Below are 27,782 nucleotides of genomic sequence, written 5' to 3'. Positions count from 1 at the left end.
CAATAATAGAAGCCTGTTTATTCTTTTTCTGTCTCCGTAAAAACTCTATTCTAGGAACTGGGGGAATGCCCAGAGTACGGCTTGTCGCCCTAGTTAGAACCATTTCCAAGGAGAAATATTTAGGCGATATTAGCAGTTTATCTCCCAAAGAAGAAAAACATTTGCTCGTTGCTGCAAACGATTCTCTAATGCAGCCGGAGAAGCAGCAGTTATCTAGAACTCCCAAAATTGCTGAGGCTTGAAACGGAGACAAAGCAAAACAAAGCCGAGCAGAAACTCTTCCGGTCTCCAGTAAAAACAGCCACACAAACGTAAATAACCCACCTTTCAGTGCAACAACAGCCAAAAAATGAAGATTAGAGGAAAGGAGAGATAGTCTTAATCCAGTTTTAGGTTATATGATCTATTTTTGTCTCTAATTCATTTGTTTTCCTTAATTACGTCAAGAGCTCAGGCAAATGCGGCTGTACTTTTGATCTCTTCTGATTTAATGTATTTATTTGTTATATTTATATACCTCCCGATTCCAGAGGCTATGAATTGTTACATGGCACAAAAATATGCTGTATTGGAATTGGTAACTTAATTCTATTTTTGAGGGACTCACATGACAAGAAACTATTCTTACAAAGCTATGACTGGATTTCCCTTTTTAAAAAAAAGTTCAATTCAAAAAGCCATATGAGAAGGTGCAAAAAGTATCAAGGAATGACATTTGGGAAAGGGTTTTAACCTTCCTCCCCTTGCACTGTGTTTCTGATCTAAATCTCTCTGCCCCAAAGGGGGAAACATACATGTGTATGGCGCTGCCTATTTTGACAAAAGCAAAATGAGAGAGGAGAGCACCAGTTCAAACCAGAAAAATGGTTTGGAGCAAACTCCAAGCTGCTGAAAAAATAGTTCTATTTATAAAACCTTGGGGCAGTGAGTGGGGATAAAAAGGAAACCATTTTGACAGGCCTGGCAAACAATCTACATTTGAAAAAAGAAGGGGAACTGTGACCCTGTTAATTCTATAGACTTCTCAATGGCATTTGATTTGGCAGAACTGATCATTGGATTATGTTGACTCAGATTGGGAACCACACTTTACATCGGTTCTGTTCTTTCCTGTCTGGCTTGGTTGAAAAAGTGATATTGGAAGACTGTCTCCATAGCCCATGGGAGTTTTGCTGTGGAATACTGAAGGACACAATTCTCTATTCCTGTTTAATATCTATACCATTATCGATCAGTGTAGACAATACTGAGCTAGATGGACCAATGGTCTGACTTAGTATAAAGGCAGCTTCGGTATATGAAGCTGCCTTATATTGAGTTAGACCATGGCGCTTTCCAGACTAGCTGCTGGAACAGCAGCAAAATGCCTCCGTTCAGGCGAGTCGCATTCGGAACATAAACAGCAGGGGGAGCAGTCTCGCAGCAACTAACAACCCGAAAAAACAGCAACTTTTCTACGCCGGATATATGACGCCCTTGCTCCATATCACAGCGATTAAATTCGCAACAAGACATTGGAAATGTGAGCGGCACCCTGCTGTCCGTGTAGGGACTGCGGTGTCACAACACAGGAAGTGGAAGCACACTTCCGAGATACGTCCTGACTCCGTTGTAGGGTCTAGTCTGGAAAGCACCCATCAGACCATATGCGGCCTGATCAGATCATATGCGGCCTGTTCATATGTGCCTCATTTAGCCTATCTGTTATTGTACTAAAATGATTCCAAGGTATTCCTCAACTTTTAAAAGATCACTGAGGGAGTCCATTAGCTGTGTGATCCAAGACACCAGTAAGATTAAATTAAAACAAAGACTTCTAAGGTATCTCTTACTTCCACAATTTAGAACTAGGGAAAAGAGTGATGAGTCCTTGCGGCACATAATTTGTAACAGAGGAATTAATTTGACTGCTTTCAGTTCAACTGCTTTTGTATTACTACACATTTATTTATTTATTATTTAGCACATTTTTATACCGCCCTAACCCAAGGTCTCAGGGCGGTTCACATAAAGAAGACTCCCTCTAACCATACTACCCCAAGTATATGGATACAGTTTAGGAGCCCAGAGCTGCTTCAGACTACACAACAAGAATTGATGCATGTTACCACTTACAAAGCAGAGACGACTGAAGCCGCAGAAGTCCAACTTCAGTATCAAACATTCTCTGTGTATTTGGTAGGACTTTACAAATTAGCAGTACATTTTCAGGGATGCAAACAGTGGAGAGACAAAAGAATGGTTAGCTCAACAGACAAAATAACTCAATGCAAATGTAAGCCCATGCAGCGATGGCAGTGTGAAGCCTCCTTCATTTCATACTTCTAGCATATATTTTTAGAAGTAGCTTTGCATGAATATAAATCTCAAAATACCAAGGTAGGCGGGGGAATTTCTTAGACCTGAAGATCAGAGTAAGAGTTGCCTCTGTCTTCCTTTCTCAGAATGTGTGGTGTATTGGTAAGTTTGCATTTCAATTTAGGTGAAAGGCCACAGAGGAAATGCAGGGGAGAGGTCAAGGCAGCAGATAAATACAGCTGAAACTGCTGAGGAAACAAAAACAGCCCAAGGTATTAGAAACAGAACTGGGAGTTATTAAGTAGGATAGGGTTATTACCCACAAGCTGCAGTGAGACAGGCAATTGTTAAGAGAACATTGCTGGTCATAGTTCAAGCTGCTAGATGACACCCCAGCTAGATTAGTTGACTGCCTTGTGAAGGCATAGCTTCATAATCTGATCTCGCTTCATATTCTGTCCTGGGTCCTGCACCATTCAACATTTTCATAAATGACTTGGAGGAGGAAGTAGAGAGGATGCTTATCAAATTTATAGATTACACAAAGCCTGGTGGTATAGCGAACACCTTAGAAGCCAGAATCAAGATTCAGTATGAACAGGCTTGAATATTGGACCAAAACTAACAAGATGGAGTCATATGTAAAATCCTGGGCAAGAAAAATCACATGCACGACTACATCTCTCATCACCACCAGCTACAATTTATTGTAACATCTGGAGTACCACAGGTTGGGAACCCCTATTCTAAGTGAACACTAGAACTGGTCCATTTGCATACTGAGGAATTTCTTAGCTTGTCCTTTTACATTTTAATTGAGCTACCATGAGTAATCTTCCTTAGTATGTCAGTCAGTACTCTGGATACCCAAGTCAAAGAATACAAATCTCAGAAGCTGTCTTCCAGCAGGTTTAAGGCAGTTTGTCCAATAATGGTATCTATTCATTCGCTCAATTTTTATTTAAAATAGGCTCATTTAAGATATGCATATTATTATTTCTTGTTTACACAGTCAGACAGGTGTTATTGACTGGTTTGTTTTATCCAGACATCGAGTCCTTCCCAACGACCTGGGATGCCAGAATTTTATTGTCAATTGTTATAGATATCGTCGCAGAATATAGGCTGTTCCCAGTAAAGCTGCTTTTTGTAATTGGCTGATGGTGATTTCTGTGGCCCCTATGGTGTTGAGGTGCTCTTCAAGGTCTTTTGGAACTGCACCCAGGGCGCCAATTACCACTGGGATTATTTGGGTCTTTTTCTGCCACAGCCTTTCAATTTCAATTTGTAGATCTTTGTATTTGGTGATTTTTTCTATTTCTTTTTCTTCTATTCTGCTATCCCCTGGTATTGCTATGTCGATTATTTTGACTTGTTTTTCTTTCTTCTCGACTACAGTTATATCTGGTGTATTGTGCGGCAGATGTTTGTCTGTTTGTAGTCGGAAGTCCCATAATATTTTTACATCTTCATTTTCTTCAACTTTTTCAATTTTATGGTCCCACCAATTCTTGGCTACAGGTAGCTTGTATTTTTTGAAGATGTTCCAGTGTATCATCCCTGCTATCTTGTCATGCCTTTGTTTGTAGTCAGTCTGTGCGATCTTTTTACAACAGCTGATTAGGTGGTCCACTGTTTCATCTGCTTCTTTACAAAGGCGGCACTTGCTGTTTGTTGTGGATTTTTCGACTTTTGCTCTTATTGCATTTGTTCTTAGTGCTTGTTCTTGTGCAGCCAGTATTAAACCCTCTGTTTGTTTCTTTCTTCAAGTTGCCATTCTTAAGCCATTGCCAGGTCTTGGTGATGTCTGATTTTCCACTTATATTGTGCAAATATTGACCATGCAGGGGCTTATTTTTCTATTTTTCTGCTCGCTTCTTGACATGTTATTTCTTATAGGCCTGCTTTGTTTCATTGGTGTTGAATAGTTTCTCGTTCTTGACCATTTTAAGTGCATCTTCTTCACTGTCCATTATATTTTCTTCAAGGCCTCTTTTCTCCTCCTCTACTGTTTGATGGACTTGCAGCATTCCTCTTCCACCTGAGCTGCGAGGGAGGTATAGCCTATCGACATCACTGCGGGGGTGCAGAGCATGATTGATGGTCATGATTTTCCTGGTCTTACGATCTAGTGTCTCTAGCTCTGCCTGGGTCCAGTCTATTATTCCTGCAGTGTATCTGATAACAGGTATAGCCCAGGGGTTTATGGCTTGTATGGTGTTCCCGCCATTGAGTTTGGACTTTAGAATTTTTCTAACTCTCCTGATGTATTCACTTCCAATTTTTCTTTTAACTTCAGTGTGTGCGATGTTATCAGCCTGGAGATTGCCCAAGTATTTGTAATGTTCTTTCTCTTCCAGGTTCTTGATCTTGCTTCCATTGGGTAGTTCTGTTCCTTCTGTTTTTGTTATTTTTCCTCTTTTCATTATTAATGCAGCACACTTGTCTAGTCCAAACTCCATAGCTATATCGCTACTGAATATCGGGACAGTGCTTAGCAGTGATTCAATTTCTGACTGGGACTTTCCATACAACTTCAGATCGTCCATATACAGCAGATGGTTGATTTTACTTGATGTTTTAGATGTTTCCTCCAAGGAGCCCAGAGCGGTGTACTACATACTTGAGTTTCTCTTTCACAACAACCCTGTGAAGTAGGTTAGGCTGAGAGAGAAATGACTGGCCCAGAGTCACCCAGCTAGTTTTATGGCCGAATGGGGATTTGAACTCGGGTCTCCCCGGTCCTAGTCCAGCACTCTAACCACTACACCACGCTGGCTCTTATATATATACTTATATATATACACCACCTTGAACTCTGTGAGTAAAGGTGGAATATAAATGAATGAAAAGGGTTCCAGAGTACTAAGACTAAAGTCATATGCACACTTACTTGGGAGTAAGCCTGACTGAATTCAGTGAGACTTAACAAAAATGCACAAGACTGAGCTGTATGCTAGATAACAGGGGTATGTGTAGTTTTCTTAATGTCAAACTCCTCACAATGGAAACCAAGGAAATAAGAGGGTCATGTATCAACAGCAGAAAACATGTAGCATTAATACTAGAAATGCAAGGACAGCCTTTGGCAGTCTAGTTGTTGGTACAGGTCACAACCAGACATTTTAAATTAGAGACACAAATTAACCATGATGGGTTCATTAGAATCTCCTTTATTAGTGTGTTTGAATATTATGATGCAATCAACTTTCATCCTATTAATGGCACTTGCTTTCTTGATTTGAGCTGCATAACATTTTGGAACGTTACAGATCAGTCATGAACAGTTGTATTCTCTATGTTTCTCTTTCACTGGTTTCAAACTACAAATCTTACTGTTCTATTTTCAAACTTCTATGTACTTTTCCCAGGACACCCAGTCTTCTGCAGTCTGCTGGCACTTGGCTGTCGAGGGACTCGTTGGACAGATCCTTCCCGATTGCTGTGATCTGGCAGAGCTTGATTTCCAGTTGTGGCAGAACTAGTTCTGGTTCTCCCTGGAAGGACAAATGCTAAGTTCAGAACTTTTTTTAACCAAACTATACATTGCTAGAACTGCTCAAGTGTTAAAAATAGGTTGAAATTTCACCTACTTGATGCAAATTTAAACAAACCTCCAGGACAGCTAAGAGGTGCAAGATGTCAATATTTAAGAGTAGTAGTGCATTAAGACACATTCCAGTAGTAGGTCACACCAGCAAAAGTGCCCTATGTTTGCTTTATCCACCAACCTTTACTCCAGGCTGTTATCCCCAGCCATACTTGTTGAATCAAGGGTACCCATGTGGCATAACCAATCTTTGAGTGAAAGCATATACACTTCCAAGTAATGAGAATGAATCAGAAGCCTGTCAATGTCTGTATGGTTATTCCTAACAAGAATGAAGATTAAGGGGGAAATTAAGTACTTTTTAAAAAGGAAAATATTGCTGCTTTCCAGCAATAACTTAGAATTTCTAGAATGACTTGGTGTGAATCCTCACACTTCAGAGGCTATACCTGTGAAGGAAACTACTTTTAAAAAAAACTAATACAACTAATACAACCATATCTGATGCCTAATCTCTTTGAAAATAGCCCATTTGCTTGGCTAGATATATATGCTATTTCCTTTGAACTAATGGACACATCCCAAATTGTTCCTGCCATTATTAGCTACGTCTTTTGGTTGTGTGATTGTGTATGCACGCGCATTCCAGTCTTGTGTTTAAGTACTCATCTCCTCATCACTGACAACTTTAGAATTGATATTGGGGCAAGTGGTGTGTATGGGTTCCCCCCTGCCCTATCGCACCTCCTTTTTTTACAGTCTTGTGTTTAAGCACTCGCCTTGTGTTCCAGTCTTGTGTTTAAGCACTCACCTCCTCACCGCTGATAACTTTAGAATTGATTTTGGGGCAAGTGGTATGTGTATGGGGTTTTTTTAAAAAACATTTTTTTAGTTTTTCCACTGCACCTCTGTGGGTAGTGGCAGCTTCAGCAGTACTTGACAGTTGGCTCACACTGGTCACAACTTTCTCCTCCCTAGAACAACCAGATAATGACCCAACTGTGTGATACAGGATCATTTCTTGGAGCATTCTTGAAAGGGGAAAAATGGCAACCAGTTTGAGCTGGTCACTGGGGCAGCCACGGGAACATTTAGGTGGCTTAGTTACAAGACTGTTCTCACAAACAGCTTAATCCTGGCTAGGGCAGCCCGGCCTGGGCTAGGCTGCTCATCTGCAGCACTCGTGTGTAGCGTGGATCCCGGCACTGCTGCAGAGCCTAACCTGCCTTTTGGACTGCTTGAAGCCTGAGCGGACACAGGCTGGCACCCAGAGAACCTGTCACATGGGGGTATCCCCCAATGTACCATGCTCATTGCACAGTGTATTGATGGATATGTGGAGGCCGGGACGCATCACCCTGGTCTCTGGAGATCCATGCTGCATGCAGCAGCACAGATCATGTGGAGTATGGTCCTCACTTCCCACCACTGTTTGGAGATTGTCTGGGGTGAGGGGAAGGTAAGTGTAGCGTAGCCTCCCCACCCCTAACAACTACTTCCAGTTGTGTGCATACCCTTTGAATATTCACCTTCTTGTAGGGGAATCTTGTCTCACACAGGGAGTCAGGTGTGGATCCACAGTTCTTGTATTAGAAAAAAAAAGGGCTGTTCTATGACTGGGAAAATTCTCTATTCATTGAGACAGTTTGTCAATCAATCTTAACTTTCTGTCCACTAATGTTCAAAGGAGATTTCAAGCCCACAAAAAGACTGAGCTTTCCATTCTTCAAAAAGTAGTTTCTTCTTGGCTTAAAGCAGGGCTGCTCAACTTCAGCCCTCCTGCAGATGTTGTCCTACAACTCCCATAATACCTGGCAACTGGCCACTTTTTGGAGTTGTAGTCTGAAAACAGCTGGGTGGCCTAAGCTGAGCCTGGCTTAGAGAGTCCAGGTGAAAGATTGTGTGGCATACCAACATGAGCTGATGGTGGTCCTAAGAGGCATGTATTAGCAGTCCTCTTTAGGATGGGGTAAGAAAGGCCTTTTTTGGAACCATGAGTACCTCCGGGTTCAATAACGTTATGAGCCAAGTAGTAAGAAGGTTGCACTGATCTTTGTAATATTTCTCCTTTTCAACTTTTACAATGCCACAAACTTGAGATTTCCTAAATACTGGTTATAATTCAGTGCCTGGAGTCTACTCACACTTGCCTTTCTATGCCTGCTAGGCTAGTACCACAGAGAAATTTCAACTATTTCTAAAAAGATAGGTTTCTGTTATAAGAATGTTGAACTCCCCATTTAGGAGCTCTTTTATAAGAGGTTTTCATCACAAGTACCTAGTTAATTCTTGGTCATGAACCCTGTCGCCTATTAAGATTATCTGAAGAGGTCTGGTTACAGTTGGCCCCGGCTTGTTTGGTGTGTTTCAGGTTCTGCCCTGGGGCTTTGAAATATGCTCTCTATCAAAATTAGAGTACCTCCATCTAATTGCTTTTATTTTAGAAAGATCCCCCAGACACACGTGTTTTCTCAGGCTTAACTGAATTTTAAACTAATTGTTTATCTCCATGAAGTTGTTTTTACTCTGAAATAGTTTCCACTCTGTTTTATATTTTTGTGTAAAATTGAATACACTGCCTAGAGATAAACATATAAGGTGGTATATAAATAAGTTTTGTTATGTAGTAGCAGCTTGTCAATATTTTGGGGTCCCTATACCCCATATTGGACCCAATTTTTTGCAATACCCTTCCCATAATTAATGAAGATTTATCAAAAGAATTTATAAATGTCCTCAAAATGTACCCACAGAAGTTAATATGCAAATGTATTTGAATTATCCAATTACTTCATTAAGAAAAAAAGTCAGCTAAAAAATCTTTAACCTGTTGATAGCCTAGCACTCGTGAATGAAGTCCTAAAAGCAATAACACTCTGAGGTTGTCCACATGACTGGGCAGACGGAGGCGAGGCTTTGCTTGATTCAACTCTCCCTCCACTTCGACGACTGAGAGAATGTTGCTGGGACTGCCATTCGCGCTCCCACACAATCCATCTCTGGAGAGTTGGGACAATGTGTCTTGTCCTGCAGGTATCGCACAATGCACTGTGTGCCTAGTGCAATGCACGGGGGGGGGGGGAGGGCAGGCTCTCTTGCACTGACACACGATCCCGGCAGCTGGTTAAGGGCACATTTGTGGCCTTAACCTCGGCTAAGTGACAGGCTGGGTTTGGTGCTGTGGGACTGCTGGGATCTGTGTGGATCCCAGTGGTTCTTGTGGGCAGCCAGGCTTGCCTCCTAAGCCTGGGTTTGGCTACTTGCAAGAACAGCCTCTCTAGCTATTGCATCTAGAGGCACTGCCAAATTACTACTTATCAGTGCTGGCAGCAGTGCAGTTACTACTGAAGGGCAGAAAGTAGGAGGGAGAACTAAGCCTTCTAGCTTCCAGAGCGAGGCAGATGCAATGCATCTTTGATACCTACAACTAGAGCTTTCTTGGTGACTTTGTCAAACCTGAGTATATCTGGAGGTGCTATACTGTAATGTATTTCTCGAGACTGAGTGTGGCCTTTGAGCATGATGATACACATGATACAACCACCTTGCTGAAGCAAAGCAGGTCTTGATGTGCTCAGTGCCTGGATAGGAGACCCATGTATGCCACCTTTGGGGTTGGGGCCATAGCTCAGTGGCAGAGCATCTGCTTTGCACAGAGAAGCCCCAGGTTCAATCCTGACTCCTGCTTGAAACCTTGGAGAAGCGGCTGCCAGTTCATGTAGACAATACGGAGCTAGATGGACCAATGGTCCGATTCAGTATAAGACAGCCACCTAAGATCCAAATGTATATTCTGAAGGTATTCTAGTCTCTTGTGTAATTTCATAAACTTGTTAAAACCTGTTCCTGAAAACATCAATCTGGCCCTTCACCTACCCAAAGGCTAAAGGCATTTATCAAAAATTAAAGGTAAGGTAAAGTGTGCCGTCTAACCGGTGTCGACTCCTGTTGACCACAGAGTCATGTGGTTTTCTTTGGTAGAATACAGGAGGAGTTTACCATTGCCTCCTCCCACGCAGTCTGAGATGATGCCTTTCAGCATCTTCCTATATTGCTGCTGCTCAGTATAGGTGTTTCCCATAGTCTGGGAAACATACCAGCAGGGATTCGAACTGGCAACCTTCTGCTTGTTAGTCAAGCATTTTCCCGCTGCACTACTTAAGGTGGCTACTACTCCAACACAATGGGAATCTATTATTTTTAGGTTACGTTTAAAAGGGCTCTGTTGTTCCTCTGAGCCTTTTTTCTCAGTCTCTAAGACTCCACTCTAAGTGCTCCATGACCACAGAAACCAGTCAGTGATTGAATCTCAAGTCCCTCATCACTGTTCTCCTACACATGCATAAAGCTGCCAGACATCTTACCAAAATGTACAACATAATAGGCAGTGTTCTCTCTAATTTTCTTCATCTTGTGTGTGGAATTAATTTTATTCTGGGTGGCAGTATCAAGGCAGTGCGTGCGCACATGCATTCAGAGTGGGACCTTCCTGATTCAACCTGAGCAGGATTTAAAGTTAACTGAGAGGACATCAAGATGTGAGCGTGGGCATGTGCACATGCCTTAGAAGGAACACTGATAACAGGGATGTGTACGAACTGAGGTTTGTGTACTGCTTCGGTGCCAAACCGGTTCGGACAAGCACGATGATGCTGACCTTGCAAATGGAGCCTGTGCATGTGCAGATGTCATATGCACATGGAAACTTGGGACAAGCACGGCCATGGCAGGATACTGCATGCACTGGTGGAGAGAAGGTAAGGACGTGCTCTCCTTTTAAAAATAAATAATTCTTGCTGACTCTCCCCATGGCGATGAACTGGTTCAGACCTTGTCTGGACCAGTTCGGCACCAGACCCGTGAAAGAGTACCTCTCCCACACACTGGCTGCTCCCTAAGGCTACTGCAATGCCTGCTGTCACCGCACTCCCAGCTGCCATGTTTCCTTGTGCATGAGGAGTATTGCAAAGAAACATGCAAGGAGCAGATAAACTGCTGGGACAACAAGGGGATGGGAGAAGATAGGGCAGAAGAAGGAATCTCTCTTCTGTACACATATGGCAGCTTGAAGGCAAGCTAATATCTGATTGTTTTTTAAAGTATGCGATGCTCAGGCTTCAGATATACAGCTTTAAGTTTACATACTCCCACAAAGCCTCTCATGAAGGATTTTTTCAAACTCTTCAAGAACATTCCATTCAGGCATCACAAAGAACACAGATAGAACATTTCAGTCCAAGGGTTAGAATTCTGAAAGCTGAGGAGCTGAACGCAGCAGTAACATTCAGATGATTCTCCAAACCAGGGATTCTCAACGTTGGGTCTCCAGATGTTATTGGACTTCAGCTCCCAAAATCCCCAGCCCCAGTGGCCTTTGGTTGGGGATTATGGGAGTTGAAGTCCAATAACATCTGGGGACCCAAAATTGAGAATCCCAGCTCCAAACCATTGCTTGATCTAGTTTGCTAGTTCAGATTTCACAGCAAAGTGTTATTTCAGCAGAATATTGAATAAAGCTCAGTGTGCAAGAGGAGAAAAGTAGAGGAGGGAATACACAAGGATAGTACTCAAGAATCCTTCAAACTATGGTTACAAAGATCATCTGAATGTGGTCGGTGTCTATACAAACAGGTTATACAGTTTGAATATTTTAGTACAAAGTCATCCAAACTCAGCACAAAACACCTCAGAAAAAGGAAGTACGGAGTGCACTGTGGCAACTTACAGACTAATGTCTTGGGTAAATTGGGCTCTTTGGGAGGCATTTTCATATGCTTTAGGTCACTTCTAGATGGATGATTGTGCAACTGTCAGGTACTGAACCAGATCATACTTAATCCAGACAAAGTAGCAGGATCAGTATGAGCGGCACAGTCCAAATTAGAGATCGAGAGCTAAATTCCTGCATGCCATTTCTTGTTGGTCACTAAAGTCATAGAGACTATCTTGTTGTTGCTATGGACTAACATGCACCCTTCAGAAAACACAGCAAATATTTAGCCATTACTTCTACAGCTTGCAGTCCTGCCAAGATGGTGCATTTAGATATGCACTAAATAAAATATAGCAGTTGACATTCCCCACAGCACTACCATGATGGAAGAAGCCCTGTGAGGGCACAAAAAGGGTGAAAACTAGTTGCACTTCTTTGGAAGCTCGGAAACAATGCGGTGGGGGGGGCAGGTTTTGCTGCTCTCTCCTCCCTTCTAAGGGACTATTCATGTGGGGAAACATGATAGAGGGATATAAAATAATGCAAGATGTAGAGAAAGTGGATAGAGATAAATTTCTCTCTCACACATAACATTAGAACCAGGGTCATCCCATGAAATTGATTGCCAAGAAATTTAGGTCCAACCAACGGAAGTACTTTTTCACACAATGCATAATCAACGTGTGGAATTCTCTGCCACAAGATGTGGTGTTGGCTACTAGTTTGGATGGCTTTAAGAGGGGTTTGGATAACTTCATGGAGGAGAGGTCTATCAACCGCTATTAGTCTGAGGGCTACAGACCACCACCACCCTCAGAGACAGGATGCCTCTGAATACTAGTTGCAGGGGAGTAACAGCAGGAAAGAGGGCATTCCTGCAGCTCCTGCCTGTGGGTTTGCTAGTGGCATCTGGTGGGCCACCGTGTGAAACAGGATGCTGGACTAGATTGGCCTTGGGCCTGATCCAGCAGGGCTGTTCTCAGGGACATATTCCTGCATGTGCATAAGAGCTGCATGACCAAAAGGGACATATTCCTGCAAGTGAACAGTCCTTCAGGAAAAAGGAGAAAACAGCAAAATCTGCCTCCCCACCACCATTACTTCTCGGCTTCAGAAGAATGAAGAAGTGCAGCTAGTTTCCAACTTCTTTGTGGGACTCCTGTTGTTGCAGCACTGTGGCGAATGTCAGTCGGATGGATCTGCAATCCTTAATTCTGCTGTACTACATTGAAGCAATAGTAATAAATTCTTGAAGAAAGCTCATTCCACAGAAGTCATTAAAATTGGAATGAACACTGTTTGCATAGCAATCAGATTTTATTAGTTTAAAGTTGCAGTCTTAAGCACACTTACTTGGAGGCAAATCCTGCTGAAATCAATAGTGCTTCCTGCCAAGTAAGCATGTTTAGGATCTGGAGACAAGAGAACTACTTTTAAAAAGGAGATTCTTTTTATCATCACAGAAGACTGCACTAAAACCCAGTAGATAACTAACACACACAACCTGCAAAAGGAGAGAACAGGCAGCAAGAAAACTGGAAAGAGCCAGGGGGACCTTGAGAGATAGGCGAGCAAGCTGCAGCAGGACTGTAGACCACAGCCTTAGTGACTCTTATTCTTGGAGGTCGAAGGGCAGAGGAAAATGAGAGTGGTGCAGGGATTTTACTGGTCTTGGCAGAGACAAATGGGGGCTCTAATTCAAAGAGAGACATAGAAACAAATTAGAAACACCACATGGCGATAGACACAGAAACAAACTTGAGAATCATAAAATATTCAAAGATTTGTGTATAAAGTTACATAACTTGAATGCTCTGCTTGCATAGTAATCATGATGGCACCCATTCTCTTTCCCTGAACAATTCACAAGTAGTAGGAAAATCCTAAACTGAGAGACTATTAAAATAAAACAGACACTCAGGTTGATGAACTACAGGAGGAAAACAGTATGTGTATAGCTGTTTATCAAATCTACTCTGATCTCCCGAGTTCTTCAACTATCTACTTGCAATTCCATATGCAATGCATGACATTAACTCAATTTTTGTAAATATATACATTATACACGAGTTTCTGTAAATTTGAAATACCTCTAACAAAGATGTTAACTGACAGTAGCATAGCCAGTACATTAAGCAATATTTGCTATAATCCAACTGCAGAGAGGCACATTGGTGGGAGAGAAGAGAGAAAGCAGCTCAGAGATTTTGAGGCAAGGGAAATGTCACCCTTTGACTGTACTGCCACACTGTACGAAGTAGGCTGGCTATGGCAGGAAGCATAGTCCTGTGGTACATTACTTTGTTGAGTAGTGAAGTAGTGAACTGCTACTACAGCTGCCATTCAGAGGATAAGGCCTCAAAGCCAGTCCCTATTCACAACAGCCCTAGAAAGCCTAAACTAAAAAGTGCACATAAAAGTGTTAGTCCCTGCTGTTTCACAAAAGTACAGACTGAAGTGTAATATTTTGAGTGTCCCTGGAAAAGCAGGGGTAATCCTACTACCTTTTCTTTCACTAAATGCTCATACATGACCTTTGAATAATTATATAATATGAATACAAGGAGAGGTTTATTGCCCAAGTTAAGGACTTGCTTGAAGCTTTTTATGCTACTTGTGTCAGCTGATGGAAGTTTATGGTTATGCTACTTATGACCAGCTGACAGAAGTTTGCAGCTTCATGCCAGTCCCATCTCTGCATTATATAAAACAACAAACTATTCTGTACCTAAGAATTGTGTACGGAATTGCTTTACTTCAGCATCTCTTAATGCTAATCTTAATGCTAAAAATAACCATGTACTCCTTGGAGGAAGAGCGGGATACAAAATGCAATAAATAAATAAAATAATCGAGAACTACCCATTAATAATATTGTATACGTAATATAAACATTCAGCAGCACCTAACTGTGGTCACATGATTGCCAGGAAAAGGAAATGAGTCTCAAATGGTCACATAAGTATATACTACCCATGGGCCCAGATGATATATGCCTGAGAGTTCTTAAACAACAGAAAATCAGCTGCCTTTACAGAGGACTGGAAAATAGCCAATATAATGTCATCTTAATTTTTTTTAAAGGATAAAGAAATGACAAGTCTTTCAGCCTAACATCTGACCCTTCGAAATTGGTAGAAGCACACGGAAAGGCAAAGCATCACACCAACAAATGGGAAGGAAGGAAATAGGAATGGTGCAGTAGAAGTTTATTAAAGATCCCAACGCATTTCAGGTAAAAACTCTTCTTCAGGGTTAACTGGTCAAAGAAGACAAAATAGAGGGTAAGAGTAGGTTTTCATGATAAAGGGATGTACGCAGCAGGGTCCCCAAAGATCTGTTTTGGGGCTGATGATATAGAACAATCAGAATCATCTTTATTACAACCTCTGACCAGAGAAGCCAATATATAATGTGTTAATAAGTTAACTGACTGAAAGGTAACCAAGTATGCAGACAATAACAAATGACTCATAAAGGTGAAAACCCAAGTAGATCGCTACTCACAAGAGCTCACAAAGGTGCTCTCTAACTGTGGGAATGGGCAATAAAATGGGAAATGACACTTCATGTATAAATGCAAAATGATGCACACTGGTGTAACATATCCTAAGTTCCCATATATACTGATGGTGTTTGAATGGGTAGTGACTAAGCCTCCCCCAAGTCCTGCTATGCTGCCTCATCATGGCGGGGGGGGGGGCGGTGTTCCTGGGAGGGATGAGCGAAGTACACCAGGACATATACTCCCAGTAGGGTCACCCAAAGCGTGAAGGTCATCCCAGCTGCCCAGCTAAAGCAAGCAGGCACCTATATTGGGCAGCAGCGATACAGGAAGGTGCTGGAGGCAGGCGATCACTTCAGTGACAACGACAAAGGCATCATTTCACACTGTGTGGGAGAAGGCAATGGTAAACCACTCCTGTATTTTACCAAGAAAACCACATGGATAGACAAAATAGATTGATTGTCGATGGAGTGCTGGATGATGGGCCCCTCAGGTTGGATGGTACTCAACATGCTACTGAGGAAGAGCTGAGGATCTCTCAGAGTGCTGATGGTGTTTATGATGCGGTTAGACCAATGCCTTCTGGACATCTAGCAGCTGATGTTGCCGTGCAGGAAAAGAAAATCCGAAGCTGCAAAGACAGAATTACAATGGGAACATGGAATGTAAGAAGCATGAATATGGGAAAGCTCGACACAGTGAAAGATGAAATGAATCAACTACAGATTGACATCTTGGGCATCAGTGAATTAAAATGGACTGGAATGGGACACTTTCAGTCAGAAAATCATACCATTTACTACTCAGGACACGAAAACCAAAGAAGGAATGGTGTTGCTTTCATAGTCAGGAAGGATATAACAATGACAATACTTGGGTACAATGTGGTTAGTAACCGACTAATATCAATTAGATTTCACGGACAACCCTTTAACATGACAGTTCTTCAAGTCTATGCCCCAACGACTGATACAGAAGAGGAAGTTGATGAGTTTTATGCTCAAGTCCAGTCTGAAACAGGGATGTGCACGCATCGGTCCGGAGCCCATTCTAAGGGCCTCCGGACCAGTCCCGACCTGGGGCTGGTTTGGCGCCGTGAGGGATGGACCTTTAAGGGCGAGCGAGGGTGTACTTACCCCTCCCGCCGCTTTTCTCCCTCCAGCTCTCCCAATTTTATAAGCATTGGGGCGGCAGGGTACCTTCCTGCCGCCCCTTCATGTCGTGCGTGTCATGTCCAACACTGCGTGCACGCGCAACGCACGGATGTGACATGCGCACATGCAGTGAGACTTTTGAAGCCTTTTGATGAGGAACAGGGGAAGAGGCAGCAGGAAGGTACCCTGCCGCTCCAAATGCTTACAAAACCAGGAGCGCTGGAGGGGGAAAAGTGGCAGAAAGGGTAAGCACACTCTCCCCCGCCCTTAAAGAGCCCCTCTCCCCAGTGCCGGACTGCGGAGGTGCGGTTCTATGCACACCACTAGTCTGAAATTGACAGAACATGCAAGCAAGATGTGATGCTGGTAGTTGGAGACTGGAATGCCAAAGTTGGGAAAGGTAAGGAGGAAAACACAGTCGGCCTATATGGCCTAGGAAACAGAAACAAAGCAGGAGAACGACTTATTCGTTTCTGCCAAACCAATGATCTCTTCATTGCTAACACATTCTTTATACAACCAAAGCAGCGCCTATTAACATGGAGTACACAGAAATCAAAATGATTACATTATTGGTGTAAGGAGGTGGAAGAGCTCAGTTATAACAGCAAAGACATGATTGGGGCCCAACTGTGGAAGAGATCACGAATTGCTCATGTGCAAGTTCCAAGTCAAGCTAAAATGGAAAAACAAAGCTATCCAGCTTCCACGATATGATCTTGAGAATGTACCCACCATCTTCAAGGAGAACATCAGGAACCGCTTTGAAGTTCTGAACCTCATTGATAGGGAACCAGAGGAACAGTGGAATAAAATTGAAGTTGTTATGGACGAATGTGAAAAGAGACTGCTAAAGACCAAGAAACAGAAGAAAGCAAAATGGATGTCAGAACAGACAGCTGAAGAAGAAGAGGAGAGAAGCCAAAATCAAGAAAGATAAAGGCCTCAGGAAGGAACTGAATAGGGAATTCCAAAAAGCAGTGAGAGGAGACAAGGAGCAGTACTACAATGACTTCTGTAAAGACCTTGAGGATGGAAATAAGACAAAGAAAAACAAGGCATGTTTTCCAAAAGATCTCTGAACTCAGAGGGAAGTTCCAACCTCAAATTGGTATGTTAAGGGATGCCAAAGTACAGATAGTAACTGATTCAGAGAAGATCAAATAGAGATGGAAGGCGTATACTGAGAATCTGTACAGCAGCAACGTCAACATCCAAGAGACTCTAGAAGATATTCCCTACTTGCAAGAACCTCTAGCATGGGAAGATGAAGTTAGATCAGCACTCCGGTCATTACCAATTTGAAAGGCTACAGGAATTGATGAAATAGCTACAGAACTATGGCAGGCAACAGAAGGAGAAACAGTCAAGGCTCTAACCAAACTATGCCAACAAATTTGGAGGAGGACACAGTGGCCAACAGAGATTGGAAGAGGTCTGTCTATATACCCATACCAAAGAAAGGAGACTTAACAGATTGCACAAACCATCGTATAATATCCTTAATTTCACATGCTAGCAAAATAATGCTCAGGATTGTCCAGCACAGATTAGAGCCCTACGTGGAAAGGGAAATGGCGGATGTTCAAGCTGGTTTCAGAAAAGCCCGGGGAACAAGAGACATCATTGCTGATGCACGCTGGATAATTGAGAAAGCAAAGAATACCTGAAAGAACTCAATATGAGCTTTATTGACTACAGAAAAGCCTTCGATTGCGTCAACCATGTCAAGTTGTGGAATATCCTTAGGAAAATGAGTGTCCCAGAACATCTCATTGTTCTCATGAGAAACCTATACACAGGACAGGAAGCCACAGTCTAGACAGAACATGGTGAAACAGACTGGTTCCAGATCGGCAGAGGAGTAATCCATAATGCTGGGGAAAGTTGAAGGAAAGAGAAGAAGAGGACAACCAGCAGCAAGGTGGATGGGCCCGATTACGACAGCGGTGAATTCACCACTGAGAGACCTTAAAGGCTAAGTTGATGACAGATCACCCTAGAGAGAGGTCGCTAAGAGTCATAGGAACATAGGAAACTGCCATATCCTGAGTCAGAACATTGGTCTATCTAGCTCAGTATTGTCTTCACAGACTGGCAGCGGCTTCTCCAAGGTTGCAGGCAGGAATCTCTCTCAGCCCTATCTTGGAGAAGCCAGGGAGGGAACTTGAAACCTTCTGCTCTTCCCAGAGTGGCTTCATCCCCTGAGGGGAATATCTTGCAGTGCTCACACATCAAGTCTCCCATTCAGATGCAACCAGGGCAGACCCTGCTTAGCTATGGGGACAAGTCATGCCTGCTACCACAAGACCAGCTCTCCTCTCCTAGACCAGGTCTCCTCTCCTGTCAAGTGCTGTCAAGTTGACACCGACTTGACAGCACTTAATTAATTAATTAAGCAAGCAGGAAAGAGATCTTCAGATTGTGGCAGACAGTTTAATGAAATATGCTGACTCAGTGTATGGTGGTAGTGAAAAGCACAAATTCCATATTAGGGTTTATTAAGCAATGGGAAAATAAAATTATTAAGCAATGAAAATAAAACTACCAGACTGTAAGTTAAAAAGTTTAACTGAAATACAAAATTTGGTTAGAGATTGGTTTCAGTATCATCAGTTAAATGAAATATATAAGAAGGATTTTAAAGTTGGATTTGAGGATCAGATTTTGAGCTTTGAGAAGGAATTATGTGAAAATGATGAAAAATTAGTTTCTAAAACGTATAAACTTCTACTTTTGGAAGAGACAAGAGAGGAAGTGGTTAAAACAACCAGGATAAAGTGGGGTCAAGATGTGGGTCATAATATAGAAATGGCAGCCTGGGAAAAATTATGGAAAACTGATTTAAAATTTACTGCATGTTATGCTTTAAAAGAAAATTATTATAAAATGATGTATAGATGGTATCTGACACCAAAAAAATTGGCATTAATGTATAAAAATGTTTCAAACAAATGTTGGAAGTGTGGACACTCTGAAGGCACTTTTTTTCATATGTGGTGGACCTGTGGGAAGGCTAAAGCCTATTGGGATATGATATATAATGAGTTAAAGAAAATATTTAAAATGACATTTCCTAAGAAGCCAGAATCCTTCCTGCTGGGGATAACACAAGGTGTAATTTCTACAACTAACTTAACATTTTTTATGTACGCTTCTACGGCAGCCAGAATTATATATGCACAGAAATGGAAGAGTAATGAACTGCCTTCAAAAGAGGATTGGCTGATAAAAATTTTGGAATATGCGGAGATGGCAAAACTTACAACACTGATAACAGATCAAAATTTGGAAGGCTTCAAAGAAGATTGGAAACCATTCTTGTTGTATCTAAAGGATAATTTCCCTACTATGGACTTTACAGCAGGGATTGAAATTTAGTAAAAAACTGCAGGTTGGGTAGATTAACTGTGTTTGTAAGGGTTTAAATTTATGTTTTGAATTATTATTATAGCAAGGGTAAACTCTATAGTCGATGATTCACGAAGAGAGGTGTGCGGGAAGTCCACTTTTGTGTATATTGTAATGAATGACAATATTATTATTGTTAAAATCAATAAAAATCAAATTTGAAAAAAAGAAAATAAAACTACCACAATACCACAAATTTATACTGTACTACAACTGCAGTTATGGTACTGTCTGCAGTTCTGACTGCTTCATGTCAAAAAGGATATCCTAGTATATCCTGGGAAACGTGCAAAAAATGGCAATCAAAATAATCAAGGGCTTGCAACTTCTTCCCTACAACAAAAGCCTAAAACATATGGGGCTTTGTAGTTTAGAAAAAAGTCAAAGTGCAAGGTGGAGACATGATACAGGTTTATAAAAATATGCAGAGTATGAAGAAAGCAGACGGAGATGTTTTTCTTTCTCCCTTCTCTGCTAGAATTCAAGGTCCTCCAATAAAATTGATTGTCAGGAGATTCAGGACTAACCTTCATATAACACATAATTTATGGAATTCACTGGCACAAGATGCGGTGATGACCATTAGTTTACATGGCCTTCAAAAGGGATTAGGAAATCCATGGAGGAGAAGACTATGAGCAACTACTGGTCATGATGGCCAAGCAGAACCTCTAGGTTCAAAGGCAGGATACCTCTGCATACCAGCTGCTGGGAAGTAGCAATGCTGGTGGGCTTGCCCTGCTTGTGGACCTTCTGAGGTATGTGGCTTGCCACTGTATGAAACAAGATGTGGGACTTTTTATTTCACAGAGCATGGCTGTTCTTAAATTCTGCTTCTATTAGGAAAATGCAGTCGGGTGAGGGCACAATTTGGAGTGCAGAATCAGTGGAGAAGGGGCTTACCGCTTTCCCATCCTGTTCTGCAGCTCCCCTTCCCTACATCACCACCACCCACTCCAATGTAGCTCCGGATGCTTTTAAAAAGGTAAATACAGGCACCAAACCTGGATGGCCATATTGGTTTGGTGTGTGTGAGTGAGAATTTGGGAAAACAGTAGGTGGGGGAAACCCCTGCCACTTCTCCATTCCAAACCCTAACCCTTCCTAAAACTGTTTTTTGACTAACAGAGTCAATTATCAAGGTTTCATTAAAAAGCCAAATCACCTTTATTCTAATTAGCTGCGGGCCATTTCAAGGGCTTTGTTGTATGCATATTTGTGTACTATGTAATTCAGGAGTTTCCTGTAGCAAGTAGCAACTGGCCCTGGGTAGCAGTAGAAGAAGCTCCGCTTCCCCACAATCAGCAAGCACACCATGCTCAAATTAGAACTGCATCCTTTGCCCTTTTAGAACTGGGCATGAGCTTTTCTGATTTGGGAAAAATTAATGCTCTGGGTTTATGCCAGTGCCTTCTCTCAAGTCTTGGAATGCAGGAGAGAACAGACTTCTTCTGGGTAGGGCAAATGTGATATATAGTCAAAGTGGGGAGTAGGTGACAGCAGTGAAGAAAGGATGGGAGATCAGTACAAGAGGTAGGTCGGGGGCAACTTTTTGATTCAATATTAAAGATCACCAAAACAAACAGGTCATTTCAAGCCCAAACTCAGAATAAGTCAAGTGGTTTGTATGTAAGATATCAGTCTTATCATACGAATATGATCAAAGCATATTCTCTTGACTAGAATACATTGCTAATGTTGCAGTTTGTAATTGTAAGTGCCAGCAGGATCAACAAAGGGTCCAATGCAGAAATATTCACCAAGGTGCAACTGAAGAGAGGCACTGAAAATAATGCAGAGGTACGGTCTACAGCTTCCCCTTGTCTTCTCACAAGTTTGTCCCTTGTTGACCCACTTTCTTCCGCCTTCATGTGTCCTGCCACATGTTCCTTATAACTGAACAGTTTTCCCCACACAGACTTCACATTTCCTACCACAGGCTCATCTTTTCTTCACTGACTTCTACTACTTAAGCCTATTCAGCTCCCACCTTATCAAGTCTTGCAAAATCCATTCACCTAAATGAAACTTCAAAGTGGAAACTGTTCAATAGCATGGTCTACCTAACACAAACAGTAAATTATAACCATAGCAAAGAGGCCTTGGCTAAGAACAAGTGCTGCTATAAAATAAGTAATCCACTAATTTTGTTCCTTTCTACTCACATCCATGTTGATGAGCAGCAAAAATTCTGAATTAAAACACAACCAAAAGTTTGTTCCTGAATTACAGAGAACTACAGAAGAGCAGCAAACAAGGTAAACAACGTTTTGTTCAAAAGCAATAATTTAAATATTAACTTATCTTTCATTTATTAACTTGAGACACACAAATAAAGGAGACTATGGAGCATAAGAGACTGGGGCTGAAATACTACGCATGTTCATATAGAAGCAATATCCTTTGAAATAAATAGAACTCTTCCAAGGAAACCTGATTAGGGGTTAGGTTGAAAGCAATGCACAATTGTACAACTGCATTACCTATACAGTGTGAAAACTTGGTAGCTCTGTGAAAAATACCTATTAGGGTGTCAGCTAGAGCCTATGCACATACAGTCAGCAAGAGCATCCAGTGTGGGGGTAGTAGAATCAAAGCGAAAAGCAGGTTAGTGTGCAATGTCCTCAACTGAGCACACATGACTACGCGCAGACCGTTAGTACATAGTTAGTGCATAGGCATGTTGCAGATGTGCAAACACACATAAAGGTCTGCTGCATGCCAACTCCCCCTCACAAGTTGAATGCATGTTGACTGCATTCTTACAAATGCTGACTTTAGACTCATGAGGAGAGGGCCAGAAAGTAGTAAAGTAAATGGATGCAGGGAACTGCAATTTTAAAAACAAGGGAGACTTGTGCTCTTTTACAAATACTATCAGAGGTTGATGGAGTGAGAAAACAGCCCATAAACTAATTCTAACTCCCACCAACCCATGGACAGAAAAATGTTAAAAAAGATTGTATGTTTTCAAAGAGGCAGAACATCAAACATCAAGATCCTGATGCTGGCAGAATTCCAAGATTTGTATGATGCGTACAATTCTCAGTGCAAGCCCTAATATTTGAAGAAAGAAAAATGGCACTGCAGCTCCAGCCGACTTATTAACCACCCTACTAATTTAAGACACAGAGACCAACTGTGGGAAATCATCAGGTGGTGGGAGATTGCTATTGGTCCCCCTGGCTCAAATTAAATCCTGACTGGCAGCAAGTTTTAACAGGGTCCTCCTCTGGGGGTGGGGCACCACTAACCTCGCGCTGACTCAGGGACAGTTTCTGTGCCAGCGAGTCTTTGCCCGGCACACATGGAGCGCAGCATTTGAAAGACAGCCAAGGGTGCCACATTCATGCGCAGAAGGTCCAGCAGGATCCTAGGAGAGAACATAAACTTAAAAAGAGCACTAGACTGACAATGTCATTCTCTGGATATAGGGCTTCCTGGTTCCTTTCAATGCTTTTTTTTTTTGCTTGCAGTGTAAGAGTGACAGCTGGCCATAAGAAACAATGGAGAAATCCAAGACTTCATTGTAGCTGTGGCTGGGAAACAGCAAACAACAACATCTCTCATCTATTTGTCTCCTCCCACACAAAGGTCAATGCAAAGAAAGAAGTTCATGCTCTAACTTTATTTCACATGAAATGCCTTATTTCATGTGAAAAGTGTGAATGTTTTGAATTTTAAAAAGTTTAAAATGTGCTGCAAATGCAGACACAGTCCATAGTTAATGCAAATACAAATGCAAATACATTGCAAATACAGTCCCTTTATTGAAGGCTGAGACTGATAGAGAATGGCTTATGACAGTTCCGGAATTAGTCCACTATATGGTAAGAAAGAAGTGATGTAAGAAATGGAGTTGAAGATGACAGAGTGAATGGTTTAAAACAACCTTGTAATGCAGTCCAGGGCTATTACCTGCTTAGGAGTATGCAATACACCATAAGGTAAGTGTGCCATCAAGTTGATTTAGACTCCTGGCAACCACAGAGCTCTGTGATTTTCTTTGGTAGAATACAGGAGGGGTTTACCATTGCCATCTCCCATTATTTAACGGTTTGGGCCTGGGATACCTGAGAGACCGCTTGCTCCCAAGGGTTACTGCCCGCTTGACGAGGTCATCTGAGGGGGCTCTACTCCAGGTGCCGACAATGAGGGAGGCTCGGTTGTCGTGCACACGGGACAGGGTCTTCTCTGATGCTGCCCCCAGACTCTGGAATGCTCTCCTGGTGGCCATTCGCTCCTCAGTATCCATCACAGCTTTTAGAAAGTGTAAAATCCTGGCTTTTTGCCCAGGCATTTATTTGATTCTCTGCTGCTGCTCTTTGTACGCTATATTGCTTTTATGCTTTTGTTTTAAATTCTTAATCAGATTTGTTTAATATTTTTCACTTAATATTTTAATTGTGTCTTTTTTACCATCTTGTGTTTAAATTTTTTGCTGTAAAACCGCCTTGGGATTTTTAATGAAAGGTGGTATATACATTTAACAATTAATTAATTAAATAAATAAAAATATCCCACGCTGTATGAGATGATGCCTTTCAGCATCTTCCTATATCGCTGCTGCCCGATATAGGTCCCATAGTCTGGGAAACATACCAGCGGGGATTCAAACCAGCAACTTTCTGCTTGTTAGTCAAGCATTTCCCTGGTGCGCCACTTAAAGCAGCTGCAATACGCCATAGCCACCCTTTAAATACAACAAATTATGATTCTTACGTAATGTTTAGCAAGTGGGGGCCTGCAATCAAATGTTGCAGAGCATTCTGCATTATAACTATAGGGACTGTTTTCTTTCCATTGTGACAGCATGTTATTTTAATAATTTCTCACTTCTGAAAATGTTCGGCTGAGCAATAACACACGTCACAAGCTGTCCATATGAGAGGTACTGAGGTGTTCTGTATATACTCTTAAAACACACAAAGTTCTCAGCACATAAACATATTTTGTGTTCTAGAAATAACCTCAGTAAACTCTGTCATATCTCACTTGTCTTTTTCTTCTGCATACTTTTGCTTGGACACAATATGTCCAGTTTGTTTTTGTTTAATATTTTTCACAATAGTTTTAAGAATGCTTATCTTTTAAATTTGTATTTACATTTGCAATTTTTCTCTTTTTCTCTTTGCTTTCAGGATTTTTGTTACAGCTTTGCATTTTTCATATAAATTGCATATACTTAGTTTTTTCTCCTTACACTTTTTCTGTTCTGTGTCTACATTTTATTTTTTAAATTCACTTCAATGTTTATTTTGCCCCATTTGATTTGTTTGTATCTCCTGATATTACCTATAAGCTCTGCTATGTGTCTCCCCACCCCATCCCGGCCCTTTGTTTAGTTAATGTAAATTGTTATGTTCCTGGTTTTTCTTTAACGGTTACCTTTCAGAACTTTTGTTTTTTAAAACATTAGAAATGTGTGTCAATCTTACAAGCACCAGGACTGAACATTTCCTTGTCCCTCTCAAGTCAGGAGAACAGGGAAATTGGCTATGTCTTGTGCCCAGGTGTGGAGACGTTTGCAAGGTGGGGGGTGGACTGCCCCTCTCCCTATATGTCTGTAGCTTAGCACAAGATCTGCGTGAGGTCCAGCACTTCTCCATAAGAGAGCTTATGCCTGTATTCTATCGTCATGCTACCAGGACTGCATAACAACATGAGGGCAGCATGCATGTGCAGTCCTCAGTTTTTGCTTGGGGTCTGGGTGACTGCCCCCTTTTCAGGGGAGTCTGTGTTCAGTGGCATTTAAAAAAATCTGTGTGGCTTGAGGGGAAGACAAAAAAGGTACCCAGGTGAGGAAACTCAGATCATTAACTTCTAGAGCAGGGGTTCTCAACGTTGGGTACCCAGATGTTGTTGGACTTCAACTCCCATAATCCCCAACCAAAGGCCACTGGGGCTGGGGATTATGGGAGTTGAAGTCCAATAACATCTGGGGACCCAACGTTGAGAACCCCTGTTCTAGAGGCTAGCATGGTCCTGTGAAGTCTGTTGGGGCAGTCCTTTCTCCACATTCCCAGAGGCTACTTGAAGATCTGAGTGCCCTGAGGGGGAAGGCAGAAGAGGTACCCAGTAGAACTGCACAAATATTCAGTGCCCAATAGTACACAGTATTGTGTTGTTCCCCGCATTGGTGGCCAAATCATCCATCCAGCCCTGATGGCAGTTCTTAAAGAGAAATGGAGTTGGAGAGCTTCAGCAACATCTGGAAGGCACATGGAGACCGTGGAGAAGTGGAGTTTTCTCCAGCACTTTTGGAGAAAGCACTGAAAAGGATTCCACTTCAGCTATACCGAAATGAACACTTGTACAGGACGAGTGCCCAGGCCTGGGAGCCCAGACCACTGGCTCCAACAGAGACCAGCACAGGCTTGAAAGGAATGTTGGGGCAGCCCCTCCCACATCTTTCTAGGGGCTACTTAAGCTCTGTGCGCTCTGGGAAAGAGAGGCCCAAGCCAAGGAGTGTTTGTCCTCCGCTCCTGAAAAGACCATTAAAAGCCTAAAACAACACTGCTTTTCATTCTCTGCAACATGTTAATTTGTATGTTTGAATATTGCAAACAGTTGTGGGTACCCTAGTTAATGCAGAAAGGAGGTATATAAACACAGTGAGTGTTCTTCTGCATCTCATACATTTAAGGCCCTTCCCTGCTGAACTATATAGTATTAGAAGGCTCATTTTGGGGGCTGGCAAACATTTCCCCCCAAATGACACCTCAATATCCCATGGTTCATGGAGGTCACTGAATGTGTTCAAAGCAAAGCAGATTGCTTTGTAGTGTCCCTCTCTCCTTTAAGTTTACAAACTTATGTACTTCTGCATACCTAGGGAGCCTCTCGATTTCGAATAAGCCACGGCATTATTTTCTGGTGGCCTCGCTGCACTTTCAATCTGACTGACATGCAACTACTTGAGCTTAACATTAGTTAATAATAATAATAATAGCAATACTGCAGTGAAAGTTATTCTCCCCCCACCTTCCTGTCAATAACGGTTTTAGTTTTCCCAGCAACACTCTCTACAAAAGGCACTTCCAAGGTAATCCTGGTTAAAGTGTTAAACCCAACCCAAGCAGAAGTGCTTCGTGCCCCATTAACAATCCCCCTATGCCTTCTCTCCTCGCCAAAAAGGGCGTCCAACGCGAGCCTGTCCAGCCACATGGTCGGGACGAGAGAGCCCGCACATCTTCTTCTTCTTCTTCTTGTAGGAGATAATGGCGTAACAGGACCATAAGGTCCCACAAACATCACCTACTGGAGATCCAAAAAATATACACAAACGTTCAAAAGGAGAAGATGGAGTCACAAATATTCAAAAAGATGAGACGATTTAAGGAATCTCCACAAAAGAGAGGTAACAATCTTCCAATATTGGCGGTCCAGAGACCGCACATTGTTCCTTCCTGTAGGGGGAGTGTGTGTGAGCCCAAGCCACGCCCAAACAACCCTCCCCTCCCCCGCCTTCTCTCACTTGAACACTTCCGGGTCGAGACCACTCCCCGCGGCCTGCGCGAGCTCAAAAAGCTCCGCCTCTTCAGTCGTCAGGACCTTTCGCCGAGCGCGTGAGCCTCCGCTTGTACTCGCTTTGGCCGGCCCCGCTGCATCCAGTCCCCGGCCCGACATTATTCCTGCCGCCCGCGGGCGCTGGTGCCCAGAGACGCCGTACCGTTCACGTCCCTTCCCTTGGTCTAATTCCGCAGCCGCAAGGCATCTTGGGATCGAGCGTGCTCTGCCTGCTTTTCTCCTCCCTTGAGGAACTCTGGGAATTGTATTTTTCTGAAGGGTCTATAGGCTTAAAAATGAATAGAGTGACGATTTCATTCCTTGATGGGCACTTCTTGGTTCTTTCTGGTCTCCTGGGGCGGAAGTGACAGCTAAACCTGAATCAATGGCTAAACTGAGATCAGATTAGATCGTAAATTTTGGTCCGGTTGCTGCGAGTTTTCCCGGCCCATACAAAAAACCAGAAATGAAGACATGTTGAAGGGGGTTGTGACTTGTGCCAGGGTAAGCGTGGCATACCCTGCACAGTAACCCGGTGTGGTTTATAGCCATGTTGGAGGAAACACCGAGAAAGAGAACAGTGTGACAGATCTGCAATCTAATCTAGTGATGCTATCCAGTCGTCTTCCGCCATTTTTC

At 42.4% G+C, this 27,782-nt stretch overlaps 2 protein-coding genes and 1 long non-coding RNA gene across 9 annotated transcripts in view; 2 read left to right on the top strand and 1 right to left on the bottom strand.

The window, feature by feature from the left end:
- LOC128323967 (uncharacterized) overlaps positions 1 to 19,829 on the top strand; it is a 27,135-nt gene extending 7,306 nt beyond the window's left edge. The window contains exons 2-3 of the long non-coding RNA XR_008306554.1: positions 14,646 to 14,796; positions 19,390 to 19,829. This is a non-coding gene — a long non-coding RNA (uncharacterized LOC128323967). The remainder of the gene's footprint in view (positions 1 to 14,645; positions 14,797 to 19,389) is intronic.
- LOC128323966 (mitotic-spindle organizing protein 2A-like) lies at positions 5,456 to 27,374 on the bottom strand. 2 transcript variants are annotated; one of them, XM_053247989.1, is made up of 4 exons: positions 27,112 to 27,374; positions 22,889 to 23,007; positions 13,066 to 13,254; positions 5,456 to 5,795 (listed from the first exon to the last, which is right to left on the bottom strand). In XM_053247989.1, the coding sequence occupies exons 1-4, from the start codon at positions 27,261 to 27,263 to the stop codon at positions 5,653 to 5,655; spliced, it is 603 nt and encodes a 200-aa protein (XP_053103964.1). In that variant the 5' UTR covers positions 27,264 to 27,374; the 3' UTR covers positions 5,456 to 5,652. The 2 variants fall into 2 exon arrangements, with proteins under 2 accessions (XP_053103964.1, XP_053103965.1); XM_053247990.1 differs by having other exon boundaries at positions 13,117 to 13,254.
- LOC128323964 (uncharacterized) overlaps positions 27,348 to 27,782 on the top strand; it is a 46,683-nt gene continuing 46,248 nt past the window's right edge. For 5 of the 6 annotated variants that reach the window (XR_008306547.1, XR_008306546.1, XR_008306543.1 and 2 more), the window contains exon 1: positions 27,348 to 27,647. The gene's annotated coding sequence lies outside the window, so the exon portion shown is untranslated. The other variant, XR_008306544.1, reaches the window with a different exon arrangement.

This window comes from Hemicordylus capensis, chromosome 4 (genome assembly GCF_027244095.1).
Source record: "Hemicordylus capensis ecotype Gifberg chromosome 4, rHemCap1.1.pri, whole genome shotgun sequence".
NCBI lineage: Eukaryota > Metazoa > Chordata > Lepidosauria > Squamata > Cordylidae > Hemicordylus > Hemicordylus capensis.
The sequence above is the reverse complement of the archived record's forward strand: the minus strand, read 5'-3'. Positions and strand labels throughout refer to the sequence as shown.

Bases quoted from the DNA above. Each gene is read 5' to 3' on its own strand.
- LOC128323966 (XM_053247989.1), bottom strand. From the start codon at position 27,263: ATGTCGGGCCGGGGACTGGATGCAGCGGGGCCGGCCAAAGCGAGTACA. The intron at 13,255-22,888 runs GTTAGTGGTGCC...TCTTTGAATTAG, and splicing joins TGTCCCTGAGTCAGCGCGAG to AGCCCCCATTTGTCTCTGCC. The intron at 5,796-13,065 runs GTTGTGTGTGTT...TTGTCCTTCCAG, and splicing joins CCTGTTCTCTCCTTTTGCAG to GGAGAACCAGAACTAGTTCT.